This window comes from Archocentrus centrarchus, chromosome 15 (genome assembly GCF_007364275.1).
Source record: "Archocentrus centrarchus isolate MPI-CPG fArcCen1 chromosome 15, fArcCen1, whole genome shotgun sequence".
Classification (NCBI taxonomy): Eukaryota; Metazoa; Chordata; class Actinopteri; order Cichliformes; family Cichlidae; genus Archocentrus; species Archocentrus centrarchus.
In genome coordinates, this window is record NC_044360.1 from 1,311,719 (window position 1) to 1,326,799 (window position 15,081).

The 15,081-nt window shown below is 47.4% G+C and overlaps 1 protein-coding gene across 1 annotated transcript; it reads right to left on the reverse strand.

The window, feature by feature from the left end:
- Positions 1-573: 573 nt before the first annotated feature.
- On the reverse strand, positions 574-4,045 carry prorsd1 (prolyl-tRNA synthetase domain containing 1). Its single transcript, XM_030748356.1, has 4 exons — positions 3,888-4,045; positions 2,865-2,990; positions 2,695-2,784; positions 574-2,168 (listed from the first exon to the last, which is right to left on the reverse strand). The coding sequence occupies exons 1-4, from the start codon at positions 3,966-3,968 to the stop codon at positions 1,956-1,958; spliced, it is 510 nt and encodes a 169-aa protein (XP_030604216.1). The 5' UTR covers positions 3,969-4,045; the 3' UTR covers positions 574-1,955.
- Between the last annotated feature and the right edge of the window lie 11,036 nt (positions 4,046-15,081).

A 15,081-nucleotide genomic window follows, 5' to 3' on the forward strand; every position in this document is an offset into this window, starting at 1 on the left:
ACTGTAAAACTGCAGCTCATTGGCTAATGACTTATCAATCATGCGTCATTAGCCAGTGTGGGAACCCTTAATTATCCTCCTGATACCAGAATCACCTGAAACGGACTCAACGTTTCTTCAGGCTGACCTGAAATGAGCGCCTGAGGCCACGACGTTCCACAGCAGACTCAGGTGAGTAAAGCACAGGTGGTCAGGTGATGGCTCACTGCAGCAGCGGTGTTCGGGGAGGAGCTCCAAAGAGGGAGGAAGGCTGTTAACAAAAGGAGCGGCTCCAGTTTCTTCTTTTTGACATTCTTGAGAATATTTGATTTGATTTTAGTTGCAGCTGATAAAACATCATATAAAACATTAAACATTCAGATTGATATTAAAATCTGATTCCAGCCAACAGCTCAGTTATTTCACACACACACACACACACACACACACACACACACAGCGTGTGAAAGCATTCCTGGGAGTGTGCATCTGTACTAACCTTTATTCAGTTGCTAATTTTGTGCAACAATGCAACAATACACACACTCATTAGTGATGCACAGAGAGGTTCACACACTCTCTGGGAGCTTCTTCTGCTCTGCAGCTGCTCGTACTTCTAATATCATCACATTCACACACTTGAACCTGTTAAACTGCAGTAATTAGGAAAGAAAAGACTGATGTTTGTGCAGCGGGGTCATTATATCCAGACTTTTAGCTGCTGTCATGGCTCACATTCCCAAATAAATCCAGCTGAAGGGTGTTTCATTGGGAATTTCTTCCCTGCATGTTTAAACTACAGACGTGCAACATATAAATCAAAATCACCAGTTTTACTTTTAATAACAACACGGTCAGATAAATATGAGTGATTCTGTTTTGTTCTGCGTGCTCTGTCTCAGATAAAGTCTGCAGTCTTTCTAAAGCCCAGCAGGGGGCGCCTCCTGACACAAACTCTCCTGATGAGTCTCAGGCGCTGCTCTCAGGCCTGATGCTCATTTTGGAGATGATGGTGCCATTAAAGTGAGAAAGGAGCAGGAAGCAGGGCGGGTTTAGGACAGGAAACTTCGTGACTGATGAGTCTCAGCTGTGTGCACATATTTAGATTTTCACATGATAATCGCTCCATTTTCATATTTTCTCAGAGCACATAAATAAAAACTATTTTAGTCCATATTTTTGCTCCTGATTAGCTTCATGTGCATTTTTGGATTCCTGTCTTGTGCACACAGAGGCCCGTCCTCCTGGTTCAGAGGATGAGGGCTCTGCTGTGCGTCCTTCACCGTTTGTGGTGTGAAAGCATGAATCTGTGCGAGCTCCTCGCTCTCAGACTTACTCGTGGTTGGTAGTAAAGCAGAACAGCAAACAGAGCTTCAGCTCTCAGGCCGTCTCTGCTTTTCAGATTAAAAGATCAGAACTTAACTTTTCGGCATGCTGCGGCTCAGGTGGTGGAGCGGGTCTACCAGTTAGGTCGGTGGTTCGATCCTTAGCTCGATGCATCTCTGTGTGTGTGTGTGAGACTTGCTGCTGTACAAGCAGCAGCACATTTACTTGGTGAAGGCCAAACAGATGATCCAGCTCTTTATTGTAGTTCTTTCCATGTGCAGGACAATAAAACAACAGCAGGAGGTTCAAGCACACCGAGTTCATTTGTGGGACTTCCCTCAACACACAGACTCAGCTGTCAGTTACACCCAGCAGGAAAACATGGAGCCAAAGTGGAGCTGATTTCATCAAACGATGCAGAAACATGCAGAATATGAAAGGCTGCTGATTAGAAAGACTTTTTAAATCATTTAAATGTTCAGCCTTCAGACCCTCATCCCACCACACCATGTTTAAAAAAGTTCATTTTTACATGTAAAAGCAGATCTTAATCCTCTGAAGGACCTCTGCAGCTGACACGAGACGAGTTCCTATCACGACCCCCGCGGGCCGCTCGCCTTCGGGACCGAAACCAGATCCGGGTCTCGGTCCTACTCGAAGCTCTCCAGGATGGGTTCGTGACCCGTGTCCTTCAGGAAGCGCAGCAGGTCGTCCGGGCTGCGCCCCATGGTGGCGGCGTTGGTCATCGGGTGGAAGAAGACCATCTCGTGGCCTCCTTCCACCAGGTCCCGGTCCAAGACGAACTTCACGCTCCGATCCTCATCGAAGAGCAGAGCGAGTGCGGTCGCGCAGCCCTGACCCACCTGAGGGGAGACGGAGAGAAGCTGGAGACCACAGCTGCACACACAGCAAGAACATCTGCAAGACGCACAAGTCGATACACAAGCAACATGTTTTTGGCATCACTGCACAGAAAAACATCTAGGCTGGCTGCTGGGCTGGACGTGTGTGGCCAGACATCAGGTACCATTACTTTCTACAATCTGGCTTCAGCGCACCACCTCTCTGTACAGGTGTACACACGTTTTTATAAGTCCTAACACACACCACTCATAGCTCAGCGGTTACAATGAGACCCCTGATGGAATAAGCTGGGCGGAGCACAGAGGACTCTGACCTAAGAGTGCAGAGTGGGCGGAGTCATATTAATTGCATGAACGCTGCGCTGCACTTACTGCTTTAAATCTCTTATATGAATCGAACCTGTTTCACTCAGAGAGCCAGAGAAGTGTCAAACCTCTGAGTTTCTATAAATGCAGCTGAATATTTGACCTCTGGCAGCTGTTCGGCTCCACAGGACGCTCAGACTCCACACACACTCCTTCCTACCTTCAGCTTCTCCAGCATGGCCGCCTCATCGGCAAAGCGCAGGTTTCCGCTGCCGACACCGAGCTTCTTGGCGAGGTCGTTGAGGTTCACCTGCAGACAGAAGAAGAGGATATGACATGTGAATCTTCAGCTTTTAAAATAGAGGTCAGAGGTCAGGTGGAGGAGCTGACCTGGCGGTCGTGGCGAGCCGACACCAGCCACAAGCCCTTCTTCTTCTTGTCCTTCAGGAAGAGGTTTTTAGTGACGGCACCCTTCACGTCCTGCAGGTGAGGCATCATCTCCTCCACCGTGAACACCTGCAGGAGGAGGAGAGAGGGTGAACTGCACGGAGTCTAACATTTAGCTGTTGCTCAGGAGGGAGAGCGGGCCATCTATGGAAGGTCGGTGGTTTGATTCCCCTGGATCCTCTAGTCTGTGAGTGTGTATCACAGTAAGGAAGCACTCTGGGTGATTAAACAGAGCAGGATAAGCACTGTGTGGGTACCACACGGTGTTAATGAAGACAAAACATCATCCGAGTCTCTTTAACCACCCCCGAAGCTGCAGGACAAAAACGCACGCGATCATTTGGCGCCCCCAGCAGGTCCCTGCAGCAAGTTCTAAACGCAGAGAGAAGCGCACAACGCATGCGTGTAAATTAATTTCTGCCCTTTGAAACACTTTAAACACGTTCAGGTCTGAGCGATTAAATAAATGTCTGCATTTCGGAGGAAACGCGGCGGTAAAAGTGACGCTCTGAGCTCGGAGGTCTGTCCCACCGGCTTCCGTTCAAAAACACGGCGCATTTCACACTGAACCGATTCTGCGCACAGGTACCCCACAGCACGGACACGTCCCCGCGTGATTGTAACTTTAAATCGCTGGCTCGTGAATTCGGCGCGCGCACAGCAAACAAAGCGACTCTTCTTCGCTCCAGCTGAGAACTTCTTCACTGCGTCCGCGTGTCAGAGACGCTCAACCTGAGAAGGAAACGCGCACTTCCAGAGGAACAAACACGCAGCAGGAAGTCCGTGTCACGGTCACGGATGATGCCGAATAGAAGTGCGAGTCCTCCTGATTCTGGAAATGTCTCCAAACATGTTTTCATGTGTTTGTACGAGTTAGAGTCGGACGGGGAACTTAAAGATGTCCGATTACTCTAATGGGATTCAGCGGAGTTTCGCTCTGCATTCACACCCAGCTGCAGCTTTTACCGGCGGGTGCTCCACGCAGCTCGTCTGGATGTTTAAAGCCTGCAGATGTTTCTCCAGCTCTGCGCGCAGGTCCTCCGACATCTTCACGGGGGGAGTAAAGGCTGAAACGCACAGGTGGAGCCGGCAGGTACGAACTGAGGAGAAGCTCTTCTTCTGCAGCCGGCGGCTCACATCCTGCCACAGCGCCACCCTGTGGCTCACAGGCTCATGGTCAGGCTGCAGTCCATGCTCCCCGTCAGGGGCATCGATAACGGGGTGCACAGGGGTGGCACTGCCCGCTCCTGAGGCCCTCACTCTGAGGCAGGATCTGGGCGTTATGAACCACCCACTGACCAATCAGCTGTGTGGAGAATAGCACCCCGTTCCTGGACGACCCCTCAGAGTGGAGGTAGGGAGAAGGTCTGAAGGTTTTAACCTTAAAGTAACGACCCTGAAACAGAGGAGTGAGCTTTGTTATGAAATCATCTTATGGTCCCGAGTCTGTCAGTGGGCACCTCTCTGACCCTCTCTGTTCGTGCATTAAGGAGGGACCAAAGACACGCTCACATCCACGATTATAAAACGTTCGTCCTTCAGAGGTGACGCTTCCAGTCGCTGCGATGGCCCAGTTTGGATCAGGCTGAGGCTCTTTTAGTAAATGAATATTACAAAACTGAGAATTGGGTCAAAGCAGCATCAACGGGGCAAACATGCAGAGACAACAGCAGCGCTGCGGTTTCAGCCCCATCAGGCCTCCTCACGGCGCTAAAGAAGCATAAAACATCAGTCATCCAGTCTCAGAGGTGAGACTTTAGAAGACCTTCAGGTACTTCTACTTTACTTTTTACCCCTCAGCCTGAAACAGGCTGGTGGGGTGTTGTCATCACCCCGTTGGGTGGGCAGCAGGCAGTGTGGACCCCCAATTTTGGAAACATGATAATTCAGGAACGAGGAAGCCACAGGTGCATGTACTAAAAAACTCAGACAAGTTCAAATCTCAGTGACTTTGACCTCAAGGTCACAACAGTGTCTCAGAAACATCCTTCAAGGAGGAACTTTCTCCTTTGAGTACCCTTCAGAGCCTCTGCAGTACTTTCACTTCTTAAAGTACTTCTTCAGTCTTTTCAGCACTTGATCTAAAGCTGTGGAAGTCTGAACCAGTAACCAGAGTTCAGCCTGAGGCAGGGATCTGAACCCAGGATCCAAGGCAGGTGTTTACAAGACAGGTGCTTTAAGTACAAAGCCACAGCACCACCTGAACACACCTGCAGCTTTGACAGAGCTGAAGCATAGCAGGTTCCAGCAGGTGCTCTAATGTGCAGAGTCTAACCTGATTGATTTGTTCAGATTAGTAAACTTATGCAGATTACTGAGCCTCTTCCTGGTTTTCTATGAACCAGGTGAGACAGGTGCTTCACCCAGGTAACCTGCAGGCCCTCAGAGCTGCTTCTTTGTTGTTCATATCAGAACTTAAAGACAAACAGAAGATTCTGCGTTTGAATCCCAGCGGCTCCTCCGGTTTCTTCTCAAACTTCTAAAACATCACTGCGATGTCTCCAGACAGGCTGGTCCTCCTCAGTGAAAGGGGTGAACAGTTCAGAGCAGGTGTTTCTTCAAGGTGTGTCCAGAGCCCGAGGAACCACCACAGGGAACTGAAGAGTCTCAGATAGAAACAAATAAATCCAGCTGTTTGAAGCATTCCAGCTAAATGCTAGTTAGCTTCCCATGGAAGGCAGTCTGCTGAGTTCACTGAGCTTTGTAACTCTGAGATAACCTGAAGTTGCTGTTTATTTTGTCAGTGTGCTGAGATGATGCCTCTGAACAACCCGCAGAGATGTTGGTGACACCGAATTGTTTCAGAGTGGCCTCCAGGGGGCAGAGTTTTCTGCTGAGGAGAGGTGAGGGCTGTAAAGAAGAAATCAGGCCTGTCCTCACCTGCCTGCAGTGAGGAGCTCTGCCTCAGCTGTTTGCCTGCTGTGGCGTCAGGTTTCCCTCCAGTTTCTGCCTCCTTTGTCAGACGTTGTTGGGAAGTTTGCCTGCCTGAACTTATTTCAGTTACACGTGCGATCTCGAAGGATTCTTATTTTACTGTTTGCTTTACGAGCTGGACACAGCTGACACCTGTTTACTTTAAATAGCACCTTCGTGTGGTAGGACGTTTACTTTGTAACAAAGTGTGGAATTTTTACTGTTTGGTTCAATACTATTGACTATAGCAATGTTGTGTAATGTGTATTTAGTTTAGTTTGAAACTGTTGGAGTTTAGTTTATTTCAGCAGCCTGTTCTTTGTGAATTTATGTAAATTTATGGAACTAATCTCTTTTTCACTTTGTATTTTTAGCTTTCACAGTGCAGAATGAATGTGTTGAAATGGAAATAAAGACTGTCCATTTATTGAATACCGAGGGCAGCTACAGTTGGTCCACACCGAACTCATCACAGCACATCAGCACCAACACCTCAGAGCAGCTGTCAGCACGGTGGAGGAGGGCGGAGGATCTGGGCTCCCTGCAGTCTCTGAGTGGACCACGAACTCCTCTGTAGACCAAAGTCTTCTAGAGGCTCACGTGAGGCCGTCCGTCCCACAGCTGAAGCTGGGACCAAACCGGGTCACCAACAGGACGACGATCCGAGCACAGCAGCGAGACCGAAGCTGCTGCAGCGGCCCCCAGAGTCCAGACCTCAGCCTGCTGACTGCTGTGGGGGGGGCCTTCAGAGAGCTGTGCAGGAATGAATGCTGCAAACCTCACTGAGCTGAAGCTGAAGGGTCAATGTTTACAGGACTGCTTCACAGCAGCCGGTGATAGAGACAGACTTCAGGGATTAAGGCCTGTCGTGGTTCTTCCCAGTGCTCTGTGTTCATTGAGGTTCTGCTGTTACTGAAATCCTTCTGTTGTGTTTCTGAGTTTTCTCCACTTTAGTTTCTTAGTTACAATTATTTGTAGTTTTATTCCAGAGAGTGTGTGTGTGTGTGTGTGTGTGTGTGTGTGTGTGCGTGTGTGTGTGTGTGTGTGTGTGTGTGTGTGTGTGTTACAGGAAGAAAGGAGAATCTCCTCACCTCCTACACTTCCACTCAGCTTGGATGTGAGAGGGATGAAGATGTGGAATGAACTCATTTCTTTTATTGCATCTGAAGCCTGAAGGGTCGTTGTTTTATTTTGAAATATTCTTCCTGTAACAGTGTCAGGATATTTCTGAACAATAACTCTTCCCCGTGCAGCTTTACTGGGTAAAGCATCTGTCCTGTAAGCAGTTTCACCGACACCTGTAGGAGGTTTTCCTTTCTGTTCAAACATCTGATTCGAGGGAAATCCAAAGTCCTGATTAAATGTGACAAAATCATCTTCATCCTCCGTTTTCCTGCCAGGTTTCCAAATAGGGTCAGAGGGTGGATGAAGCATAAAATCAGATCATTTAAAGGCAAAACCAAAGCATGAAAGTCTGATGGGAATAACCTGCAGCAACATTAAACACTTTAAAAAGATTTCTTCTAGATTTCTACAAAGATTTCAACAAATAAGGACGTGATCGGACATCTCTGAGTCTGAGGGATCCCAGGAACACAGCTGGCAAAAGTACAGACTGTCTGGACTGAAGTACAAGTACAGACAGTCTGGGCTGAAGTACAAGTACAGACAGTCTGGGCTGAAGTAGTAATATTTGTACTGTGATCAGTTTACCTGTTGATCCTCATGGAAAACTCACATGAGTACAGCCACATGTGGAGGTGCAACACTAACATTCACCTGTCACACCTGTGTGTCCACACACACACACACACATGTGTCCATATTTGTTGCTTCATCAGCAGCCACTGAAGCAGAAGTCCTGAGATCCACATCATTTCCATCCAGAGCCGGCCCGAAGCATAGGCGACATATGCGGTTGCACAGGCCCCCCTGCCCACCAGGGGGCCCCAAGCTCACCCACATTTGTCATGAAACATTTTTTGGTTTTTGGTTTTTTACAAATGTGTCCTAAAAGAAAGAAGAGACTATTCCAACTGTCCAGATTGTGACCTGATGCTCCATCAGTTTCGCTCATTTGTGGATGAAGCTACAAAACCAAAATGTGGCAGAAAGGAGGAAAAGGAGAAGATTAGAGAAAAAAGATAAAGGTAAGTTTCCATGAGCAATTACAATGCATTTAGTTGGTAACCAACCCCAAACGTAGTTATCGATCACTAGCGTTCTAGTTATGGTATTTATCATATCTCTATAAACCAGCTGTTAGCCTGTGTCATCGTCCTCAGTGTGTTTCTAGTTGATTTATGTTTTGCTTGGCTCTTATTGTGATGGTCCTGGGTCTATGACCCAGCATGTTTAGTTTTTGGACTTTCATTTTTGTATTGTTTAATGTCACTGTTTGATTCCTAGTTTACTGTGTTTTTGCAGTTTTGAATTTTCATCTTTTTCTGGTAATTAGACCTGAGCCAACCGAAGGGTCGGCGAGGAGCCTATTGTGATTCCTGGTTGGTTTCATTGTTTCTATCCTCAGTTTTCTGAGATCTGTTCTTGGAGGTTGTTCACTTTCTCTTTACTCCTGTTTCAGTTCTCTGGGTTCCTCTGTTCGTCTGTCTGTTTGGTGTTTCACTGTTTCTGGTTGGTTTTCATGTTTAGTGGATTTAGTCCTGGTCTCTGTTCCTTGTGCTGTAGTTTCAGGCCTCCTCTTGTGTTTAGTTACCCGGTATGATCTTATAACAGCGTACAACATATTTCCCACACTTCTTGTAGCACTGAGTCCAGCTCCTTACCATTTGTGTTCAATATTATTCCACTGATTCTCAGCAGTTCTGTATGCTGAATAATTATTATTTACATATTACAAATGGCTTATTTACTAGTCTGTAATTAGGTGCATTTACACAGTTATGCATGAAAACAGTCCAAAGGCAGGTCAAACACTCTATGCCCTCTGGACTGAATATGGTATGCATTGATACTTGTACCACCCTCCTCAATCTCATTGACATGATATAGTTTTACAATGTGTATCATACTGAAATACAGCTTTATCTATTCATGAAACCAGATGACACACATCAATTAGTTAAACTGCAGGAATGTCTTAAAGACATTAAGGCCTGGATGACCTCTAATTTCCTGCTTCTAAATTCAGATCAAACTAAAGTTCTTGTACTCAGCCCCACAAATCTTAGAAACATGGTGTCTAACCAGATACTTACTCTGGATGGCATTACTTTGGCCTCCAGTAACACTGTGAGAAATCTTGGAGTCATTTTTGACCAGGATATGTCCTTCAATGCACATATTAAACAAATATGTAGGACTGCTTTTTTGCATTTGCGCAATATTTCTAAAATTAGAAACATCCTTTCTCAGAGTGATGCTGAAAAGCTCATTCATGCATTTATTACTTCTAGGGTGGACTATTGTAATTCATTATTATCAGGCTGTCCTAAAAGCTCCCTGAAAAGCCTTCAGCTGATCCAAAATGCTGCAGCTAGAGTACTGACAGGGACTAGAAAGAGAGAGCAGATTTCTCCCATATTGGCTTCTCTTCATTGGCTCCCTGTTAAATCTAGAATAGAATTTAAAATTCTTCTCCTCACCTACAAGGTCTTGAATAATCAGACCCCATCTTATCTCAAAGACCTCATAGTCCCATATCACCCCAACAGAGCACTTCTCTCTCAGACTGCTGGCTTACTTGTGGTTCCTCGGATACTTAAGAGTAGAATGGGAGGCAGAGCCTTCAGCTTTCAGGCGCCTCTTCTGTGGAACCAGCTCCCAGCTTGGACTCAGGAGACAGACACCCTCTCTATTTTTAAGATTAGGCTGACTGTTGGGTTTTCTCTGTATTATTGTAGGGTCATTACCTTACAATATAAAGCACCTTGAGGTGACTGTTTGTTGTGATTTGGCGCTGTATAAATAAAATTGAATTGAAAATACATTGTTTTTCAGTGGGCTTATGTACATGAGGCTGAAACAGTTAGATTCAGGGGACAATGAAGTGGTATGAAGGGGGCCCCACATCAAATTTTGCTTATGGCCGGCTCTGTTTCCATTAGAGGATTCTGACAGGAAGTAAATGAGGCTGGTGGAGCTCACACACATGCTGACAGACACCATCACACCTGCTCGTTCACCTGTCAACATCTTTGTGTGTATCTGAGTTTGGTCGGTTGGTCAGAGCTCAGCAGCTCGACAGGAAAACACACAGTTCATCATTCAGCGTACAGTGAGGTCCACATCAATCTGAGCTTCCTCGGGCTCAGAAATGTACAATCACAGCAGAGAAAACCAAACACACACAAGGAGAAGCTGAGCGGAGCATGGAGCTGTAGAAGAAGATCTGATGAATCACGATGAACTCACATCCTCATGTTTCAGTTTAACTCCAGGATCACAGCTGTTCCTCAGTTTCTCAGGGTTAACTTTGTGGAGGCTGAAGGTGCACCTGCAGGAGCTGCTGTGGCTGAGCAGGTCAATGCACCTGTCTAGTAAAGAGGAGATCCAGGCTCAAGTCCCAGCGCTGCCTCGAAGAAGCTTCTAGTATTGATTAAAGGGTGGGTGTCGTCTTCTGTCAGCTGCTCTTCACAGTAGATCATCTGCATCCTCCTCTGCATGTCCTCCATCACTACATCCATGAACCTCCTCTGAGGTCTTCCTCTTCTCCTCCAGCTTCAGTGTCTCCACCCTCCCTCCTCTGCACATGTCCAAACCCCCTCAGCCTCTCTGACTCTGAGCCGTCCCTCTGATGGACTCATTTCTGATCCATCCTGCTCCCTGTCAGAGCCCCTGTCTCCAAACCATCCATCACAGAAGGTCTCACTACCATCCTGGAAACCCCCCCCGCCCTTCACACCGACACTCGTCTCCACCCACTCCACCCTGCCTGCACTCTCTTCTTCACCTCTCGTTGGATGGTTGACCCCAGGGATGTAAACCTTCGCTGCCTCTGCTCCTTGTAGCTTCACTGTTAGGCTGTATATGAGTGCATGTTTAGATGGCAAAGCAGCGTTTTGTTTATTAAGAATTGAAAACAGTTTGAATCTCAGCAGCTGCACTGTGGGAGGAGCATGCACATGAACAGCAGTGTGATCAGGATTTGAACCCACAGCCTCCTCTTTGTAAAGCACCACAGGCATCCAGAACAGAGCTTTGTAACAGGTGATAAGAACTTCAGGTCCTCCAGCTTCTTCTTCACCCACATCAAAGCTTCACTGTTGTCTCCAAAGCTGATGAACATCTGGATTTAGTCTTCTTAAATATGATTATTAATGCAGCACACTGGTGTCCTCCAAATATTTGCCTTTAACAATGTTCAGCTAATTTTAGAAATTAGAAGAAAATCTGATCGTTCAGAAAATGAAGGCCTCCATCAAACGTCCCAAACCTGAATATTTCAGAGCACTTCTAGTTTGTTTGAAAATGCATCCTCAGGGAAGCTTATGACCAATGCAGGAAGAGGAGAAACCACTGGCACAGCTGGGGCTGCTCTCAGCCTGCAGCCTGACTTCTGCTTCCTGAAGTAGACTTTAGAGGGTAGAATGGGAGGCAGAGCTTTAGCTTCCAGTGGACGTTCCCAGCCTTGAGAACGTCGTGGCCCAGGTTGGGATCAGAAAGTCTTGTGTGTGTCGCTCAGTACTGAGCAGACTGAAGGCTGGCTGATGGAGGGCCAGCAGAGTCCGTCCAGCTGATTGTACATTTGGGTCAGGAGCTGATGAGAGGCTGAGATTATCCGTCCTCAGGGTTACAGCTGCTTTTATAACTTCACCAAATGCATCATTTTGAGCTGAGATAAGCAGGCAGCTATTTTTTCATGTTTCAGAGGACGCATACTTTGTGTTATTATTTTTCCATGAGAGGAAGAGCATTTCGAGCTTCACTGCTTCCAATCAGGGACGGATCATCACAAACTGCCCCCCCCCCCCCCCCCCCCCCCCCCCCCGAGCAGAGGCCCAGGAGCCCCGAGCGTCTCTGTGAGAAACCAGCAGGAAGGGCGAGATGCACTAATGTGAGGCAACTCTGTCCTGGTGACACTGGCAGGTTTTTGATGTCCTCACTGTGGGTGCTCGTTCCCTTCTCTCCTTCTCTCCTTCAGTCCTCCATCCTTCTGACTGGTGATTAAATGGATGCAGGATTTCTGTCACGCACACAGAGCTGATTGAAATTATTCTTCCACAGGTCGATGCTGTGAGCAGCAGTTCAGTTCATAAAAAACTATGCCAAAGCCTTTTTCTAGGAACCGGCTTTTACTGTAATGCACACTTCCAGATCAAAGGAGGAAACAGAGCCCCCCCCTGTGAGCCTGTTATACAATAATGGCAGAGTGATTACTGCCTCTGAGGCCTGAAGAGGTGAACTCCCACAGACGAACATCCAGAAGCAGCCACGATGCAGCCTGCGGTCCTGACTTTGTTCTCCGTGCACAGGACGGCTCTGCTTCTGGGGACGTTCCCAGCAGCTCGTTTAAAACAACAGTCTGAAAGCACAGAGCTCACAGCTGCTGCGGTGTCCAGATGTTCTGAGACCAAACCAGCAGGTTCTCAGTTCCTGAACCAGCGAGTGAAAGATGAGAGACGACAGAACGGAGGAAAAAAGAAGCTTTCGTCATTTTTGCACCCGTACACAATAATATGTGTCCCCTTTTTTTAGCCTTTATTATGAGAGGGCCGGGGACACAGGGGCTTACCTGCTCACCCCACTGAGCTAATCCAGCAGCTGTGCCACCACCTGTCAAAGAGGCCACACCCATTATTAGGGGTGTGGCAAACTTTAAGTCTTATTACAATTTAAGCAGGCATTAATACAATCTATGACCCTACCTGTCATAGGGTGAGAGGTGGGGTACACCTGGACAGGTGGCCAGCCTGTCGCAGGGCTTACACAGAGAGACAATCATTCACACCTATTAGAATCACCAGGTAACCTGACCCCACGGACTGCATGTGTCTGGACTGAGGGAGGAAGCTAGAGAACCCACGCAGACATGAGGAGAACATGCAAACATGACACAGAAAGGCCAGATGATGGGTTCAAACCTGGGACCTTCTTGCTGTGGGCAGCAGTGTTAACCACTGTTCCATAATAACAGTTTAAACAGGTGAGCCACAGAAATATCCTCCCCCATACAGCCGTTATGAAGGAGGAAATTATGCACAGAGACACAAAGCAGTTTGTGTATCAGCTGTAAACATGTTGATTTCTGCTGGAAAGTTTTAACATGGGAGTCTATGGGGACTGACTCACTGCTGCCTCTGCTGGACATCAGAGGAACTGCAGGTTTGGGTTTTCAGCCCCAGATGATGCTTGGTGATGATGAAGAACTGTAAAAGTTTCTCTTCCTGCTGACGCATCACACATAATGCAGTGACACAGGTGGAGATGCTTCCACCTGACACCTGAGATGAGACCACCTGAGTGAGACACCCAACAGGTAACTGCAAAATCTAAGATCTAAATCTGGTGATTCTACAAGATCAGCAGCTCAGCTGGCTGAGGCATGAGGAAGCTGTGCTAACACCTCATTAACCAACCAAGCCTCACCTGTGTGAGGTTTATTTACAGAGCAGGTCATTTTGTTACCAAAGAAGAAGAGATCAGTTTCAGACCCTCTTCTCTGGGACTAACACCACTGCAGGGTGAGGAAGCTCAGATTCAGGTGTCCCATCAGGATCCTCCTGTAATTAGCAGTGCCGCGGTACCGGTGCTGACAGCGAGTGACCGGCCTCAAACACGCTGATGCAGCGCTGAGACGTTCTGACTGATCCAAGGACAAAGTGTTTACTGAGCTGTGAGACTCAGAGCAGCAGGAACAGGTGTCTTTAGCAGTGAAGCACACAGGGAAACAACCAGAGGCTGAATCTGATGTGAGAACGGCCCTGAAACGATTCCAAAAATTCCAAAAATATTCAGTTTTCTATTCTTTGGATCAGAAATCAAACTCTTTCCAGCTGCTCTGCACCGACCTGCACGTGTTCATGTTGTTTTCATGTCTGAGGTGTGAAATGTGTCTTCGGGAGACGTCTTGAGGATCCTGCTGAGAAACATCTGCAGACGATCCTGCAGCCGTGCTTTCAGGAATCTCCAACATTTGCTCACGTCCTCCTCTGACCTCACTGAGCAGATATTCAGGACTCTGAGGTAAACGGGCTCGTTTGCAGTGAAGCTGGCAGCAGCTGTGGTCTCTTCTCACTGAAGCTGTGGAGCAGCCTTTTCACTCTGTAGCTAATAAGAGTCCACGGTGGCTTCTCTTTGGCCCGCTGTCTCTGTCTCTGCTGCTTTCTCTTTGGCTTTTCTGGATTTCAGTCAGCTGAGTGCTTTCAGGTCTCACTCCTAACCCAACATTCCCACTTTGTTTTTAGAAGCAGCTCACTAGGAACTACCAGCATATTTTGCTGCACTCTGTTGGATATTTGTCAAATATTTTGAAAGGTTTAGTATAACTTAACGAGCCGGGCGGGGTCGTGGATGAGTGGTACTCCTCAGGTGAAACATCAGTCCAGGCTTCATCGAGGTGCAGGAACCATCATCTACCCACAGGTTTAAATAAGCTTCATCTCCCACTGAGCAGAAAGGAGCAACTTCCTGTTTCTGCAGGGCCGACCCCTGTGCAACAAGCCTGCATCTTCATGCATTCATAACTGTGTGAAAGTGGTCCAAAGAAAAGGCACCAAACGAGGTGTTATCCACCGTACCTGAGAGCAGGCTCCACACAGACTCCATGCTCATCACTTAGATCAGAAAACAGCCGCTTTCAGCCGAACTGTGAAGCTGTCAGGAGGCTCAGAGACAGGCCGGTTCACCAGAAGAACGAAGAACAGGCAGGACTGAGACAGAGGCGGGAACCATCACAAACAGGTGAGACTGATGAGGGCGGGGCCGGCATTCACAGGGGAGGAAAGGATCAAAAGCAGGAAGTAAAACCACAAAAAGACAAACAGTTTAAAGGAAAACAGGAAGTGTAATGTAAGCATGAAGAGAGAGAGGAAGACCGAAGGAATAACAGTACAAACTGAAGGAGAAACCATCACTCCAGGTTTCTATCCTGTTTCCACAGTGAAGCTCAGTGGAGCCTCTGATGAAATCAGGCTGATCTCACAGGTGGGATGATGGGAGCATTTGTCCTCTCATTGTCTTTGTTTCTCTCTAAGCTGCAGCAGATAATCAACGTAATGACTTTTCATCAGAGCGCTGACCCAAAGACCCACATTTCCCTCTGTGTGTGTGTGTGTGTGTGTGTGTG

Coding starts and splice junctions, on each gene's coding strand:
- prorsd1 (XM_030748356.1), bottom strand. CDS start 3,968: ATGTCGGAGGACCTGCGCGCAGAGCTGGAGAAACATCTGCAGGCTTTA. Junction 2,991..3,887: donor GCTGCGTGGAGCACCCGCCG/GTAAAAGCTGCA, acceptor CTCCTCCTGCAG/GTGTTCACGGTGGAGGAGAT. Junction 2,169..2,694: donor CCATGCTGGAGAAGCTGAAG/GTAGGAAGGAGT, acceptor GTCTCCCCTCAG/GTGGGTCAGGGCTGCGCGAC.